The sequence below is a fragment of the Crocodylus siamensis genome, chromosome 5, assembly GCF_052110815.1.
Source record: "Crocodylus siamensis isolate JL-2025a chromosome 5, ASM5211081v1, whole genome shotgun sequence".
Taxonomy (NCBI): Eukaryota; Metazoa; Chordata; order Crocodylia; family Crocodylidae; genus Crocodylus; species Crocodylus siamensis.
The window spans coordinates 143127570-143142698 of record NC_143399.1 but is presented as its reverse complement, the minus strand read 5'-3'; the positions used below and the strand labels follow the sequence as shown (position 1 = coordinate 143142698).

General features: G+C 46.9%; 1 protein-coding gene across 10 annotated transcripts in view; it reads left to right on the top strand.

Annotated features, from left to right (window-relative positions):
* Positions 1 to 1239: 1239 nt before the first annotated feature.
* LOC149864690 (ubiquitin-conjugating enzyme E2 E1) overlaps positions 1240 to 15129 on the top strand; it is a 61354-nt gene continuing 47464 nt past the window's right edge. The window contains exons 1-5 of one of the 10 annotated variants that reach the window (XM_090046538.1): positions 1242 to 1476; positions 1774 to 1858; positions 2644 to 2802; positions 2968 to 3056; positions 5239 to 5289. In XM_090046538.1, the coding sequence (XP_089902664.1) occupies positions 3016 to 3056; positions 5239 to 5289 (92 nt within the window). In that variant the 5' untranslated portion in view covers positions 1242 to 1476; positions 1774 to 1858; positions 2644 to 2802; positions 2968 to 3015. Of the gene's footprint in view, positions 1477 to 1531; positions 1859 to 2643; positions 2803 to 2876; positions 3057 to 5238; positions 5290 to 15129 lie in introns of those variants that run through there. The other 9 variants (XM_090046534.1, XM_090046533.1, XM_090046540.1 and 6 more) reach the window with 9 other exon arrangements.

Below are 15129 nucleotides of genomic sequence, written 5' to 3'. Positions count from 1 at the left end.
CACAGTGGGGCCAAATCAGGTCATGCAGTAGTGAGATCTAGCATTTGGGGGACGGGTGGAAGTTGGCCCAGCCCTCATCAGGAGGAAAGGCGGCATGGCTTGGCCCCAATCCAGCAGCATGAGGTTTGGGATTCTGGCAGCAGGACAGGGTAGCAGCATTAATTGCCACTGCTCCCCCACTGCCACGGTTCCCAACCTGTGGGGAGTCCTGTGGGCCAGATGGGAAGGCTCCATGGGCTGCATTTGGGAGAAAGGCTGAACATGGGCTGCATTTGGGGGAAAGGCAATGCCTGTCCTTTGGCATTGAAGGGGCCAAAGAGTGACATTACTGCATGTACTGAGCTAGCACATTATCTGAGACTGAACTTCCCTGGGAAAGTCAAAGCTCCATCCGAGTTCAAGTTCCATTTTGGAATGAACCATAGACCTAGACACAGAGAAAATACATCTTTGGTTCCAGTTCTTCACCCTATACGTCTTCAGCTTTTGGTACAGACGTTCCAGAGCTCAGTCTGGACTGGTTTCCCCTTTGTATGCAGCCATACTTTATTCTGCAAAGCCATGCCATTAGAACATGAGACTAGGAGCCTGTTTTGCAGGTAAAGGCAGGAAAAGCAGCACTCCTGAAAGCCCTTGAGGGACTGGAGAGCTGGTCTCTCGTTTCAGCGTTGTCTTCTCATCGCTTGTGTGGCCTTAGATCGGTAATGAAACCTCTTAATATATTAAGTTGGTGGTAGTAGCCATACTCACAGTACTTGGCTGGAGCGTGTGGTTGGAGCAATTCCTATCTATCTATCTATCTATCTATCATAATATTGATGGATAGACAGATGTTTTCTAGATAGGAATTGCTCGAACCACACACTCCAGCCAAGTACTATAAGTATGGGATAGATAGATAGATAGATCCGAGAAATGCAAAATCATCCCAGTAATGGTGATGATGATGGGCAGTGGTGGTGAGACTCAGGCTTTTCCCTGCCTGCCACTGGAGTTGCCCATGGTTTCCTAGAGGCTCTCTTGATCTGTAGAAACCACAGCCAAATTCGCCCCCACAGTGAAGTCAAGAGGGATGAAGTGGGTCTGGAAACTAGGGCAAGCTGCCTGGACTGTGCTGCCTTCTTCTCAGGTGCGAGGGCTGGTAGGTCATGTCCCTTCTCTCTCTCCAGTCACATCGGCTGCCAAAGGGGGGATTTTTTTCCCCAGGGGAAAGAAGTGCAGAAGAAGGACCAGGCAAGTTGCAGCCGATCTCCTCCCGCGCCCCCCGGGCGTGCCCCCTTCCTCGCGCCCGGCCGCGGACGAGCCCCCCAGTCGCAGCAGGCGCGGATGACGTCACGCGCGGCCCCTTCTTTTGTGCGCTCGTGATGTCACCGGGCGCGGAGGTGCGGACAATGGAGCCCGGGGCCCGGGCGGCAGCGGCGGGGGGCCCCCGAGGCTGCTGACTCTGCCCGAGGGGGGGACCTACCGCGGAGCCAGGTGAGCCCCGGCGCCCCGCGGAGACAAGGGAGAAGTTGCTGCTGCTGCAAGCAGGGGAGGGGAGGGGAGGGCAGCGAGAGACAACAGCCTTGCAGCACCCCCCTGCCCGCCCCCGTCTCCATCCCCGGGGGCTGCGGGTCCCCCCGCCCTCGCCGTGCCTAGGGGGCGACCCCCGCGTCTCTAGGCCCGCCCCCCCCGGGATCGCGGCGCGAGCGTGTGCGGTGCGGGGCGGTGCGGTGCGGGGCGGGGGGGGGGCAGGCGGGGAAGCCATTGCCTGTTTAATAGTTGCTGTTGCAGCACTTCCGCTTCTCTCCCAGCGAGAGAGACACGAGTGGCCAGGCCCAGCCGCACCGAGGAGGAGCAGCCAGACACAAAGGGAGAGGTAGGGGCACGGGGCCCCCCCCGCTGCCCGCCGCCCCGGCCCCCGCGCGGGAAGGGGCCGGGGCGGGGGCTCCGCGCCGCGGGCAGGGACAGCGCCCGGGGCTGTCAGGTGTCGCCCCGCGCCCCCCGGCCCGGCCGAGGGATGGGCAGGGGGCAGAGGCCGCTGCGATCCGGCGCCCCTCACGCCTCCCCGGCCCTCTGCTCCCCCGAGGGGGCTAACCTAGACCTCCGCTGCGGCCCCCAGCACCCCGCTGGCTTTCTGCAGGCCCTGGCTTCCCCCCTCCCCGATACGCATCCCCCTGCAGGCCCGGAGCCGGCTCCCCCTCACACGCAGCCCCCTCCCCCTTGCAGGCTCTGAGTGGGCTGCCCCTTCCCCCCCCCCCCTTTTTCACCATCCCTTGCAGGCACCCACTCTCCTCCTCCACCCCCTGCACATACTAATCCCCTTCCCCCCCACCCCAGACACTTTTTCTGGTGTCGATTCTCTGCCCCCACTGTGCCACTGGGGTGCCCCCTCACACACACAGCTAAGCTGCTCGTGGCCCCGTGCTCTTGCCCTGGAAACCCATGACACCCCAGTCCCATTGTAGCCAGGCACTGATGATGAGCTTCCTTCCATTTCCCCCCACGTGCCTTTCAGCGCAGAAAGGGGATGGGGGACATCCCATTTACATCGGGGCTGGGCAGTAGTGGGTCGTGAGGACTGGTCTCCCGTGTGCAGTTTGGGGGAGATTAGAAGGAATTATTGAGAGCTTCCCTGATCTTTGCTGTCGTCTTTTTTTCTAGCCCCTCTCCTCTCACTGGGAGGAGGCGTTAAAGTCTGTCCCCTCCCCCAGTATATTGCTGGTGCGCTCAGACCACTGCTGTGTGAGGTTCCTGTCTGCGGAGCCCGTGGGGAGGGGGAGAGAGGAGGACCCTTTAAAGAGAGCACAACCCAAACACAGAGTGAGATTGTCCATTTCCTTTCTCTGTGTGTGTTCATTGTCTGTTCCCCGCGCCCCATGGTGTCTCCTCTCCAGGTTTGGGGTGTGTGGTGGGGGGGTCGCTATGTCGGATGACGATTCGAGGGCCAGCACCAGCTCCTCCTCATCTTCATCCTCCAACCAACAGACAGAGAAAGAGACAAACACGCCTAAGAAGAAGGAAAGTAAAGTCAGCATGAGTAAAAACTCCAAACTCCTCTCCACCAGCGCCAAGAGGTGAGACTATTAGCAACAAAACACCGCCTCGCTGCTGTCTCTGCTTGTCCAGCTCTTCTCTTTGCCTCCCTTCCATTGAGCATTAATCACTCGTATTCATTATGACTGGAAATTATACCTTCAACTCCCCCCCCCCAACACTATCTCCATGAAGCAAAGAGCACCTATACACTGTTACTGCTTCTGCCAGCCTCTCCTCCTCCCAAGCACTACCACAGTCTATCTTCCTTCTCAGCAACATCCTTCTTCTCCATAGTTATTGCTCTTCTCATCCCCTTTCTTCTTCAGAAGTATAGATAGCCAGAACTGCATGCGAGTGTAATTCCTGTTTTTTTCTGAACTCTGTGGCCTTAAGCAAACTATTTAACTTCTTCACCAGTTTGCCCATCAGTAAAATGGGGATGACAATTGATTTTTTTTTTTTTTTTTATAAAGCATTTTGAGCTCTTATTGAAAGGCCTCTTACAAAGTCAGCCCATCAAAACCATCGCTACTGTCCTGTCTCCGTGTCATTAGCATTCAGTTCTTGTCTATGTTGGGAAATTGACCCAAATAACTCTTCTACTACTTCAGCCAACACTTTAGTCTGAAATAATTATTCTGCTCATAAGCAACTGGTAGGGGGTGCACGGGGGTCTGACACCAACGCTGTTGGCAGCTCTGACAGGGCCACCAGCATTGGTGGCTTCTGCGGGTGCCCCCCTGATTCAGGAGGCACCAGTCAGTCATGATTCTGCTGACAAAACTTAGTATTTTTTCCAGAATATTGTTCCCTTCAGAATATTGTTCCCAGAAGGGAGTCATACTAGAATAGTTAAATTTATTCTAGAACACCGAGCCTAGAATTGCTGTGCTGGTCATTTTTTCCCAGTAGTCAGACCCTTAAAGCTAACTTACTTCTACAATATTACTGCTACCCTCTCTGCTCTGCTTCTCATCTTACCTGAATTCACCACCATCATGCTCCCAAAAGCATGAAGAATGGAGTTTCCAAGCAAACTTCCATTACTTCTTCCACAAGCAGAATATTCCATCTACTTAATGGCTTTGCCATGCAGCAGCAAAAAACATCCCAGCTGTAGATGTCAACAGTGTCTGGATTTTTGTCGATTTTTTTTTTTTTTTTTTTTCTATGATTTCTCAGCTGATGCCAGTCTGTCACAGCCCAGATTTTGTGGTGTTTAGGCAGTTGGTTAGGCAGACCTCAACAGAGCACATTTACTTAGCAGTCACATAGCCAGTGGCAACAAGGTTTTTTGTAAAGCCTGCTGATTGTAAATTGCCCAATATAAATAGGCTGTGGTTCTCATAACATGTGACAAATGGAAGAAAATGCAAAGGAGAAGGAAGGGAGGCTGGTTGTATGGAGGGGGTAGATATGAAAGTGAAGTGTGAATGGTGCTAATGAAACTGAGGGGTAGGGGGTGGTGGCTGGGTGGTTGGTGATGGGAAGGGTAGTGTAGTGCTGCATAGGCACAGAGGCTTTTGAAGCAGGAGGCAATGAAGGGACTGGGGTGTTGTTTGGACATGGCAGTTCTGTACATGTAAGTCGGGGGGAGTGCTATATGCTATCGTGGAGGCAATAAAGGAGTTGGAGGTTGTGGGGGCATAAAGGGCCTTGGAGATGTATGGATATTCACTTCCCTTTAGTACTTTTTCCCAGAGATGGCTTGGGAGTGTGTGCCAGTTTGGTTCTACTTCCAGTTGTCTGCCCACCAAGGTCCAGCCCCTTCCCATGGGAAGCAGGTGAAGCCAGTGTTGGCAGTGGAAGATTGTGGCACTAGTTGTTTAGGCCAGAGCAGTGGGACAAGGATGCAAAATCTCCAGGCTACAGCCTCCTACTCAGCCAATGCATTGGGTCTGTTAGGAGAACCTGTCTTATTATGTGTGTGATGGAAGAGGAAAAGGCCCTATCTTTTCCACCGTGTGGTTTGCAGTGGCGTCTGCCTGTATCATAATGCATCGGTCTGTGGCTCTGGTGTGGTGGTGGGGGGAAATGCAGAGTCTCTTTTACTTTCAGTGTCTCTGGGTATACATGGGAGAGGGTTTTGCATACTTGCACACAGGGTTTTGCGCACACACGCAGCCACAAACTCAAGTGACTGCATTGGTAAAACCTACGTGTTGAGCATGATCCCACATAGTGACTTACCTTTGTTCTCTCTTGTTTTTATTGCCACAGGATTCAGAAGGAATTGGCTGACATCACTTTAGATCCACCTCCCAACTGCAGGTTTGTGGTGGTGGTTTTTTTTGGTTTTTTTGGGGGGGGGGGTTGTGGGGCAGGGAGGAGCTAAAGGATGCTTTTTATTATTTCTAAATACTGTATCTTCATAGGTTATAGATACAGTGGATGAACGACTGTTTAGATTAACATAAATACTTTCATGAATTCTTGGATGACATAAAATACCCCCCCTGTGGGGGAAAGCTCAAGAGATTGCATGTGTTTTGACATGAATTTTCTGTTTGTTTTGTTTTTTCATAATTGCATTAGAATTTGTCACACTGCCCATGCATATGGTTCTGAAACTGGTCAGTAAGAAAGTGTGTGAAAACTTGCCCCTTGTTGGGTTTTTTTCCCTCTGGTTTAAAAATCTAACACTTGACTGTGTTAATCTTATTTATATAAGAGTACTGCCAAAAAAGCAAAGAATAGTAAAAGACTATGGGTTCTTTTCAGCTTTTTGCTAAGCAGTAACAAGGGTGGAGGGGAGGTGTGAGTTCATCAGTCAGTATGTGTACCAAAGAAGACAGTCTGGCATCTAATAAAATAAGAGACTGGAGCATGCTCTTGGCCTCTATAAAATGGTTATTTGAACTATATTTTAAAGATGTAAACACTTTGTTCAATATACCTACAAAATGTTATTTTGTTCCTCTCTGAGTTGTCTTGGCTTCCCTGATGCCACTCAGCATTTGGGGATGAAACAGCCTTTGGTTGTTTCTGTTGAACAGAAAGACTGCTTTCAGCCTGGTCTCTGTCCACTTCAGTTGCTGTAGACCTATTTCCAAAGAGCTTCTTTAGTTCTTTATCTGACTGCTCAGATCTTCCTGCTACTGCTGAGCCAGGTCTGAAGCTTTTGATGTCAGTCATGGCAGCAATTAAAAGAAAAATGCCATTTAACAATTCAGAATTGGTCTCTTAGTTATTCGGAGTGGATTTTCCACTCACTTTTATAGTGTTAGCGCTTTGAAGTTTCTTACTCTCCTGTTTTGGTCAGCAGGGAGACATTAGCATTGGAGTTAGGTGAAGGGGTCCTGAATAGCCTTTTCAGGACCCCTTTCTCAGGCCTTAACTGCAGTATCTGGGGATGGGAAGACAGTATGCAAGAACAAGGCAGATCTAGAGTGAAAGAAAGTTTACCTTTATTTAAAGGTTCAGCTAAAAGACACCTCTGGCCCTTGTTGCCAAAAATCAGCAACTGTACTGATGGGTGATACACCAAAGAAAAAAGGAGATTGTCATATTTTTACGTTTTTGTTTTTTTTTAATAAAAATATATTTTTAAGATGGCTTAAAATTTGACTAGATGAATTGAAATAGTTCGGTGGTTAATAGGCAAGGAATGCTTTTTATGTAATAGTAAGGTGTGTAGCATTTGAAAAATAGCTAATGAGTTTTGTACTCTTCAGATACTGCTAAATTGCTTTAATGGTGTTATTGTGCCCAGGAACTGTTGTGAGGGGCACCTCCTATGTTTCTTTATAAAGAAATCAGGTTGCAGCTTTCATGCAGAGCCTCCTATAAATGATGTCAAAATCCTAATGTTCTTTTATCTACTTGTTGCTTTTCCTGGGTCAAGATTAGTTACCATATGAGTTTTTTCAAAATGTATATTATGTAGCCATAAAAGTGTTTTCTTACTAACATAATGTAGTTCATTGGCAGTTATATATTTTGAGGCACCTATAGACAAGTTTGCACTGTTTCAGCCTTTATGAATGGTTTTAATGGTGGAAATTAGTTCACTGTGCAAATAGTTATAATAATAGCAAGCTGATGTCCTGCATTCTTTCTGGTCTTCAGATGAATGAGTGGAAGTTGGCAGTTCTATTTAGCAAACACTTTTATAACAATATTTAACCTTAAGTATGTTGATAAAGGAAAAAAAATCTGTACTTTTCTTTGTGAAAGCAGGTCTGCTAGTCTTGATGTAGAACTAAATTTTCGTATTTCTTATTGAGAATAAGTGAGTGGGTCTGTTAAGTTTAAAATGGCAAATGCCTTAGATTTCCTGAAATGCCATAGGCTTGATGCTGTAAACAACAGACTTGTAAAAGTGTAGGCAGATGCTGATTGCCACAATGGTGAGATGAATTCCAGCTACTAAAGATATGTGGAGTGCTTATGTCCCATGGAAGTAGTCAAATTAGGAGTGTGAAGAGATTATGCAATTGAGATGCTCAAGTTGCTGTGTTAAGGCTGTAAGACTGTTGTGGGGAAGCCCTACATTAGTACCACTGCCTTCAATTATTCCTTTTTTTTTTCTCTTCGAACTTTTCACTGTGAGAGAGTGACTAAAGTTGGTTTCTGAGCTTAATTTTAAGTCTTATCTATTCGTTACTTTTAAAAGACTTCATAATGCTAAAAAAATCGCTTATCCCACCCTTCCCCAACCCCCACTGCTCAAGCCTTTCATCTCATTGCTCCCTTTGTGTCTTTTCTCGTACGCTTCTGTGCATTCCCTATATGTACTCTATGCTACCCTGTATGTAGGATGGGGGCTCCTTTATTCCTCCATTCCATTCTTTAAGGCTTATCTCAAAGCTCAGTTCTTAGGAGGAACCCTGTAAGATGTGGTGTAAAGGGACCTAAACCCTGTGGACTTCCAATGAGACTTAGGTTCCTAGGTATCTAAGTCACTTTTGAAAATTTAGTGACTGCTCTAGAAATATTTACCTTTTGTCTCATTAATATAAAACTAATTCAGTGTCATTCTGAAGGCTAACAGCTTCCTTAGCCAACTACTTGACCTTTTGTATTCACCATCACTGTTGTCTGGAATGCCTTGGCAAGAGAGGAAGGTGACATCTCCTTCTGCTTGCCAGCTCCTTCTTGTTTTCAGGGTCTTAATTTAGGGCCTGCTTGCTGAGCACCTTAAATTGCCACTGAAGTCAGCAGGAGTTCAAAACATTCAACATGCTGAGTTCCTTCTGAATTACCACGATCTTAGACTAGAAACTCTGTTGCTTGATTTATTTAATTTTTTAATGGCTTTTTCAAAGCCATATAGGAGGCTTTGAAAGTCAGGAGTTTTATTTTGATTTTTTTTGTAGGGTTACAAATGTATGTTCAGCCTTTAATCAAAAAGAAATAGACTTTTTGCCTGCTGAAGCCTTTCTGTTGGCAGTATATTTAAAATAATACTTGGATATTTGCTGATTTCTGTTGGAGAGAGTTTGTGTTCTCTTAAATGTAGGTGGCTAATTTTAAGTGAGTCTTGTTTTTCTCTCATCTCATGTATGTTAACATTTTACTTGAAGAGACTGAGAGAGAGAAAAGGGCTGAAAAGCTTTAATTTCCTTTTGTCCTTTAATGAGATGGTTTGGCCTCTGCCACTGGTGATGAGAAGTAGAGAATCTGTTTTTTGATTGGGGATGTCAGGTTAGAAAAGCTAGCCCCAACTTTCAAATCCAAAAGATGATCATTTTGTGACATTGCGATTAACTTCATAGGCTTTAAATAGTGCACATTTACATCAGACATAATTAAATTTCATTTCTCTTTCTAAATATTAGGCCTTTCATTTTATCAAAACTAACTTATTAAGAGAACTCAAAGAAGAATATGTTGAGACTCTTGTTCTTTGTTATTATATGTGGATGCTGTTAATAGTGCTATCTCAGCACCTCTTTATATTACAAATTCAAGGGTATCATGGAAGTGGCATTCTCTAACTTTACTTCAAATGTTAAAATATGATTCTAGCTTGCCATTTAAACAGGGTTAACTGTCTAATTGTGTTCAGGAATATCATGACAACCTTGGTACTGCTCTTACAAGGTTTCCAAAGTGTTAGCAGGAACAGTAGTATAAATGACTGTCTAGATTTGTTACTGCATGTCTTCATATATTTGAGCAGCAGTATATATGGGCATCTCACAATCTGAAATCTGTGGAGCCCTGTGAAGTAAATATTTATTCCCAATTTTCTGATGAACAGTGAAGGCAGGGAGAGACTAAGTAACTTGCCCAGGGTCACACAGGAAGTCTATGGCAAAGCAGGAACTGAACCAAGGTCTTCTGTGTTCCAGACAAACACCCTCCCAATTTCTCTGGAACTGTATAGTTCATGCTTTAGATCTGACGTTCAGAGGGAGCCATAAGGAATTGACAGAATTTAAGCCTGATCATTTAATTCTATCTATTTTTTTTCTCTCTGTATAGAGGGATCAAAATGTATATTAATTAAAACTTACTAATGTCCATTTTCAACTTTCAGCTCTTTGCTAAGCAGTAACAATAGTGGAGGGCAGGTGAGAGTTCATCAGTCAGTATGTGTACCAAAGAAGACTGTCTGGTATCTGATAAAATAAGAGGCTGGAGCATGCTCTTGGCATATGGCACATAACTTAATGAAGAGAGGTTGAGGGAACTGGGTTTCTTCAGTTTGCAGAAGAGAAGACTGAGGGGGGATTTGATAGCAGCCTTCAACTACCTGAAGAGTGGTTACAAAGAGGACAGAACTAGACTGTTCTCAGTGGTGGCCAGAGGCGACACATAGGGGGTGCAAGTACACCCCCTGAGAGAACCGGTGCACCCCTTGTCAGGCCACGCTCCCTGTGTGGCGGGGGGGCAGGCAGGAGCACCAGTGCCCCCCTTGCAAGCGCTGAACAGGGAGCAGGGCCGCCAGCAAATGCAGCCGCGGTGCTTCTGGAAATGGCTGTGGAGCTCCAGAAGCAGTGCAACCGCTTTTGCAGTGAATGAGATCAGAGCCCCTCCAGCCAGCATGATTGGCTGCCTGTGGACCCCACCCCCAGTTGCTGACTCGTGTCAAGGGGGGCACATGCCCCCCCGACTCAAGAGGAACCAGACACCCATGGTGGTGGCAGATGACAGAACAAGGAGCAATGGTCTCAAGTTGCCGCAACTGGGAAGTTCAGGTTGGATATTAGGAAAACTCTCACTAGAAGGGTGGTGAAGCACTGGATTGAGTTACCTGGACAGGTGGTGGAATCTCCATCCTTAGAGGTTTTTAAGGCCCAGTTCAACAAAGCCCTGGCTGGAATGATCTAGTTGGGGATGGTTTGTTCTGCTTTGAGCAGGGGTTTGGCCTAGATCAGTGGTTCTTAACCTTTTTTTGTACCAGGATGCATTTGTAAACATCAATGGCCAGTCCTGACCCACTGCCCCCTGGCTCCAGGCCCCAGTCCCCCAGTGTGTGGGGCAGTGGGAGTGTGGGGCAGGGGGGAAGTTCCAAATAGCCCCTCACAGGCTGGAACTCTGCCAGCCTGCAGAGGAAAAAACACTGTTTCCTACATTTTTCTTCTTTAAAGGAGAATCCATTTTTAAAGTTTTTGTTCATGACCCTTTCATATATTCCTGCAACCCACTTTTGAATCACGACCCACAGGTTGAGAAATACTGAACTAGATGAACTCCTGAGGTCCCTTCCAACCACTGGCAACATGTAGGGGGTGCACATGCACCCCCTGAGCTTGGCGGTGCACCCCCTGCAAAAAGCGCCACTGATTGCTGCCGGCGGTGCCTGCAGGTAGTCTCCGTGTGCCACCCCCCTCTTGCTGCCGCCATGGTCACAGCTGCCTGTGGGCGTTCACTGCCACACCATTGCCACCGCTGCCTGAGGGCAGTTGCTGTGCCCCCCCTCCCTCCCCAGCCTCGGGGTGCATGCAGCATTCATGCTTCCAACTCTAATTTTCTATAACTTAGGCAGAAATAACATGTTATATTACTTTTCAAATTTATCACGTAAAAAGCTGCCTTCTGCAAGGTCCAGAAGCAATGACCTTTAGCAGGGAACATCCTGTCACCTTTCCACTATTTAAATAAAATAAAATAAAAGACATAGCATTGTTACCTGATTCTTCCTGTCGAGTTCTCTTAAATTCCTAGGACAACCATCACTCTCTTTGAGGCTATTGTGTGAGTAAAAAGGCAGCTCTTAATATACATATCTCAGACTGTAGGTTGGTAAGAAGCCCTACACTTCCAAATTGTGGGGGTGGAAAAGCCATCATTTTAAAAACTCTACAGTGAGGAATTAAGATTTGCAGACTAATGTGAAGTCTGCAGAATATTTGTGGTTCAAATGCTGTTTTGAACCCTCTTATTTTAATTAATGCACTTCACTTGCATACTCAGAAGTGTAGCACTTGTTTTGACTACAGTCGTTTTTATATTTCTGAGAATTTTATATGAATACACTTTCTAAATAGCTTTAACTTGGATAAATGTTTAACTGGTCTTGCTTCAAAATGTAACGCATTATCTAAGAAAATACTGTAATTTTTAAACCACAGTACAGTAAATATAATTTATTTTTTTAATTGCATGCTAGAAAGACCTTCCTGAATATAGTCATTTTTATATGAATTTTATATAATTGAATTCTGAATGTATCTGGACTGAAGTTAAGATATTTCCAGGTTTTTTCAAATGTACCTGGTCACGGAGTCATGTAAGTGCCCCGTGACTGTGAGTGTGATTGGCAGAGCTGCCAATCACCCGGGCAGCTCAGGTGCCAGTTACCAGCGCGACCAGGCGGGTCAGGTGGCCAGAAGGGGGCAGGGCCAGGCCTTTGGACATAAGGAAGAATTTCTTTACTGTCCAAGCCCCCAAGGTCTGGAACAGTCTGCCAGCGGAGGTGGTTCAAGCGCCTACATTGAACACCTTCAAGAGTAAATTGGATGCTTATCTTGCTGGGATCCTATGACCCCAGCTGAGTTCCTGCCCTTTGGGCAGGGGGCTGGACTCGATGATCTCCCGAGGTCCCTTCCAGCCCTAATGTCTATGAAATCTATGAAATCTTTATAAACAGCTTAGGCCGGAGCCTGCCTAGCAGTTCCCTTCTGGCTGCCGCAGGAGCAGGAGCCCTGCGGCTGAGCTGAGTGGCCTGAGTTAGTAGTCGCAGCCTTACCATGCTAACCGGCCGTGATGATGCGGGGGACAAGAGTGCCCTAAAGGGAGGTAGGTTTGAGAGCCTTGGTGGGGGCTTGTGTTTATGTTTGGAGCACGGAGACTCTGTGTGGTTTATGTTACAGCCGGGTGGCTTGAGCTTATGTTACAGTTTGCACCGGAGGACCGGGTGAGGCTGTAGGGGAGTGAGACGGCCTCACGGGGGCTCCCCAGCAGCTTGGGGGTTCCCGGTGCCCAGTAGGGGCACAGTGCCAGCGGGGCACTATTGTCTGTGCCGGAGAGGCACCGTATCGCGCCAGGGAGGTGCGGTGTGCGGGGTTGCAGACCCCAGCCCATAAGGGCAGTGTTTTGCCCGGTGGGGGCAACCGGACCCAGAGAAGAGTAAAGGGGACAGGCACGGCGGTGGTCGCCTGTGCCCCTAGCATGCGGAGGGCAGTAGCGGCCCCTGAGAGGGCAAGGCCCCAGAGCGGGGCAGAGAGAGAGTGCGGTAGTGGCCCCAGAGAGGGCGGCAGTAACAGGACCCAGAGCGGGGCGGAGAGAGAGCGTGAAGCGCGCGGTATCGGCCCCAGAGGGGGCAGGGCACCGGTAGCAGGGCGGCGGCTTCGAGCCAGGCCCAAAGGGCGCCGGTAGCAGGGCGGCAGACAGGCGAGGAGCCCAGGGTGCCTGACAAGGAGAGAGAGAGAGAGCACCAGAGGGGCGAGGGACTGCACAACGTCCCACGGAACAGCTGCGAGGCTTGGGGCATGCTGAAGGGGAGGTTTGGAGGCACGCATAGCCCTTAAGGCGGGGCGCATAGAGATACCCCATTTCGGAGTAGGGGCAGGAACATCGGTACCGTTAACTAGGGGAACAGAGGCAGCCTCCCATATAACTTATTTGTCATTAAAGTCATGGCGGGCGAGATTTTGAGGGTGCTGAGTCCACCCTAACGTGACGGTAGGGGGCACTAGGGAGTTCACAGCTGCTCCTAGGCCCCACTCCCTTACAGTACCATATTTACTTGAATAGAAGATGAGGGTTTTTTCTCTTAACATGGGGAGGGGGGGGAGCCCCTTGCCTTACAACTGAGCACAAGGCGATGGGGGAGGAGATACAGGCAGTTGCTGCGGCTCTGGCTCCAACTGGGAGGAGGGGGTGGGGGAGGGCAGTCGGGGGAGAAAGGAAGAAGGGGTAGGTAGGGACCTGAGGGCTATGAGTGACAGAAATGGTGTGGGGGGGAAGAAGGTGGGGAACAGGGGAAAGAGAAGGCTGCAGGGAGGCAGGCACAATGGAGGGGGTAAATAGTGGGGGATAGGCAGCAGGGATCAAGCTGCCTGCCCCACCACTTCCATGCTGCCTGTCACCTGCCTCCAATTGCTGCCTGCTGCCTGCCCTACCACGTGCCTTCCTACTGCCCCCCTTATCGCTTCGTCTCTTCCCGCCCCCCCCAACCATCTGCAGCAGTGAGGGGAGGAAACATTTTGGTCAATGCTGGATTTATCTGAATACAAGATGACCCTGAATGCAAGACAACCCCTCCAATAATTAAATTCCATACATGGAAAATTAAAATAAACTTATACATTTTCCATGTGTAGAATCTAATTATTGAGGGGTTGTCTTGCATTCAGGGTCATCTTGTATACAGAGAAATCCAGCATTGACCAAAAAATGTATATAATTAGAATGACAAAGATATCAGGATTTTATTCCTTTGTAAAAGCTGTGTGCATTTGTGATTCTCTGATGACTAAAATATGTTTTGCATTATATTAAAATACCTGGATTGCCAAAGTGTTTGTAGCACATTTTATTACTTTACTCTGAAATATAAGTATGATATGTTGTGTGCTAAGTTTCAAATGGGAAAAACCTTCATAATGTGTTATGTGTAGTTGGAAAAATGTTTTTTGTCATATAAACTCCCAGTGGTCTCCCTCTCTTCCCCTCTGTTTTGGCATAGAATCCATGGAAAAATAACTCTTCCTTTTTGAAACAGTGTATTAACTAATTTAGTGATCCTCACCAGCTGTGCATGGTCTATCTTGCAAACCATAAAAATAAGTGCCATTTATATACTTAGTAAATTCCAAGTATATGTCGCAGTTACTGCAGGCTAAGTCATCTGCCTGATGTATTCAGACAAAAGCTACATGGTAGCAGCCTCTTTACTGTAGATTGATTAGTTAATATTACAGGAATTCTTGTTTCTAAAGCTAGTAAGCAGTTTTAGTCAGTTCCCTTTAAAAGTTAGAAGCATTTTAGTGGCAGAGTTTCTAAGATCCTGTGGCAATAGCTAGGCTGATTCTGTGGTAGATTTTATTTGGCATATCTTGGCTCGTTAATTCCCAAATGGACTATGTTTTGTGCTCTTGCATGCCAAATATCAGAATGATGAATCTTGAGCGGCTGTGAAAGTGTATCATGGCTAAGAACAAAGAGGATTCGAGTCCCCTCTCCATGAACCTTTTTGTACAGTGCTTAATTTTTATTATTTTACTTTCATCTTTGTTATCCTTAAAGGACACCATGGAACTATAACTATGCTGCCTGTGTATTTTATCCAACAAAAATGATGTTATTTTAGATTTACTCATTAATCAGTGTGGTGGCTTTCAGTTTTACACTTTGAAATACTTTATTTTTTATTTCATTTTATTAATATATATATATTTTTTTTAATGTGAAAATGTTGTGTATGTCTGTGTGTGGGGTTCTATTTTGTTAGTTTTGTTACAGACGGGCACAGTACTTTGTAGAAATTAAAAAAACATTGTCAACATCCTAACTCCTTATAGTTTAAGGATTCAGTTCTGCAAAGTCTTTATACAGGAGCTAGTGATAATTTATCATTATTCCCCTCTTCATTTGGGACAGGATGATTAAGGGGACTAATAATGTTATGTGTAGCTTCTTGCCTTTTTAAGGATTTGAGTCCAGGCCAAGTTGGAAATATCTAAAGTTGGATATTTACTCTTCTTTTACCAATTTACT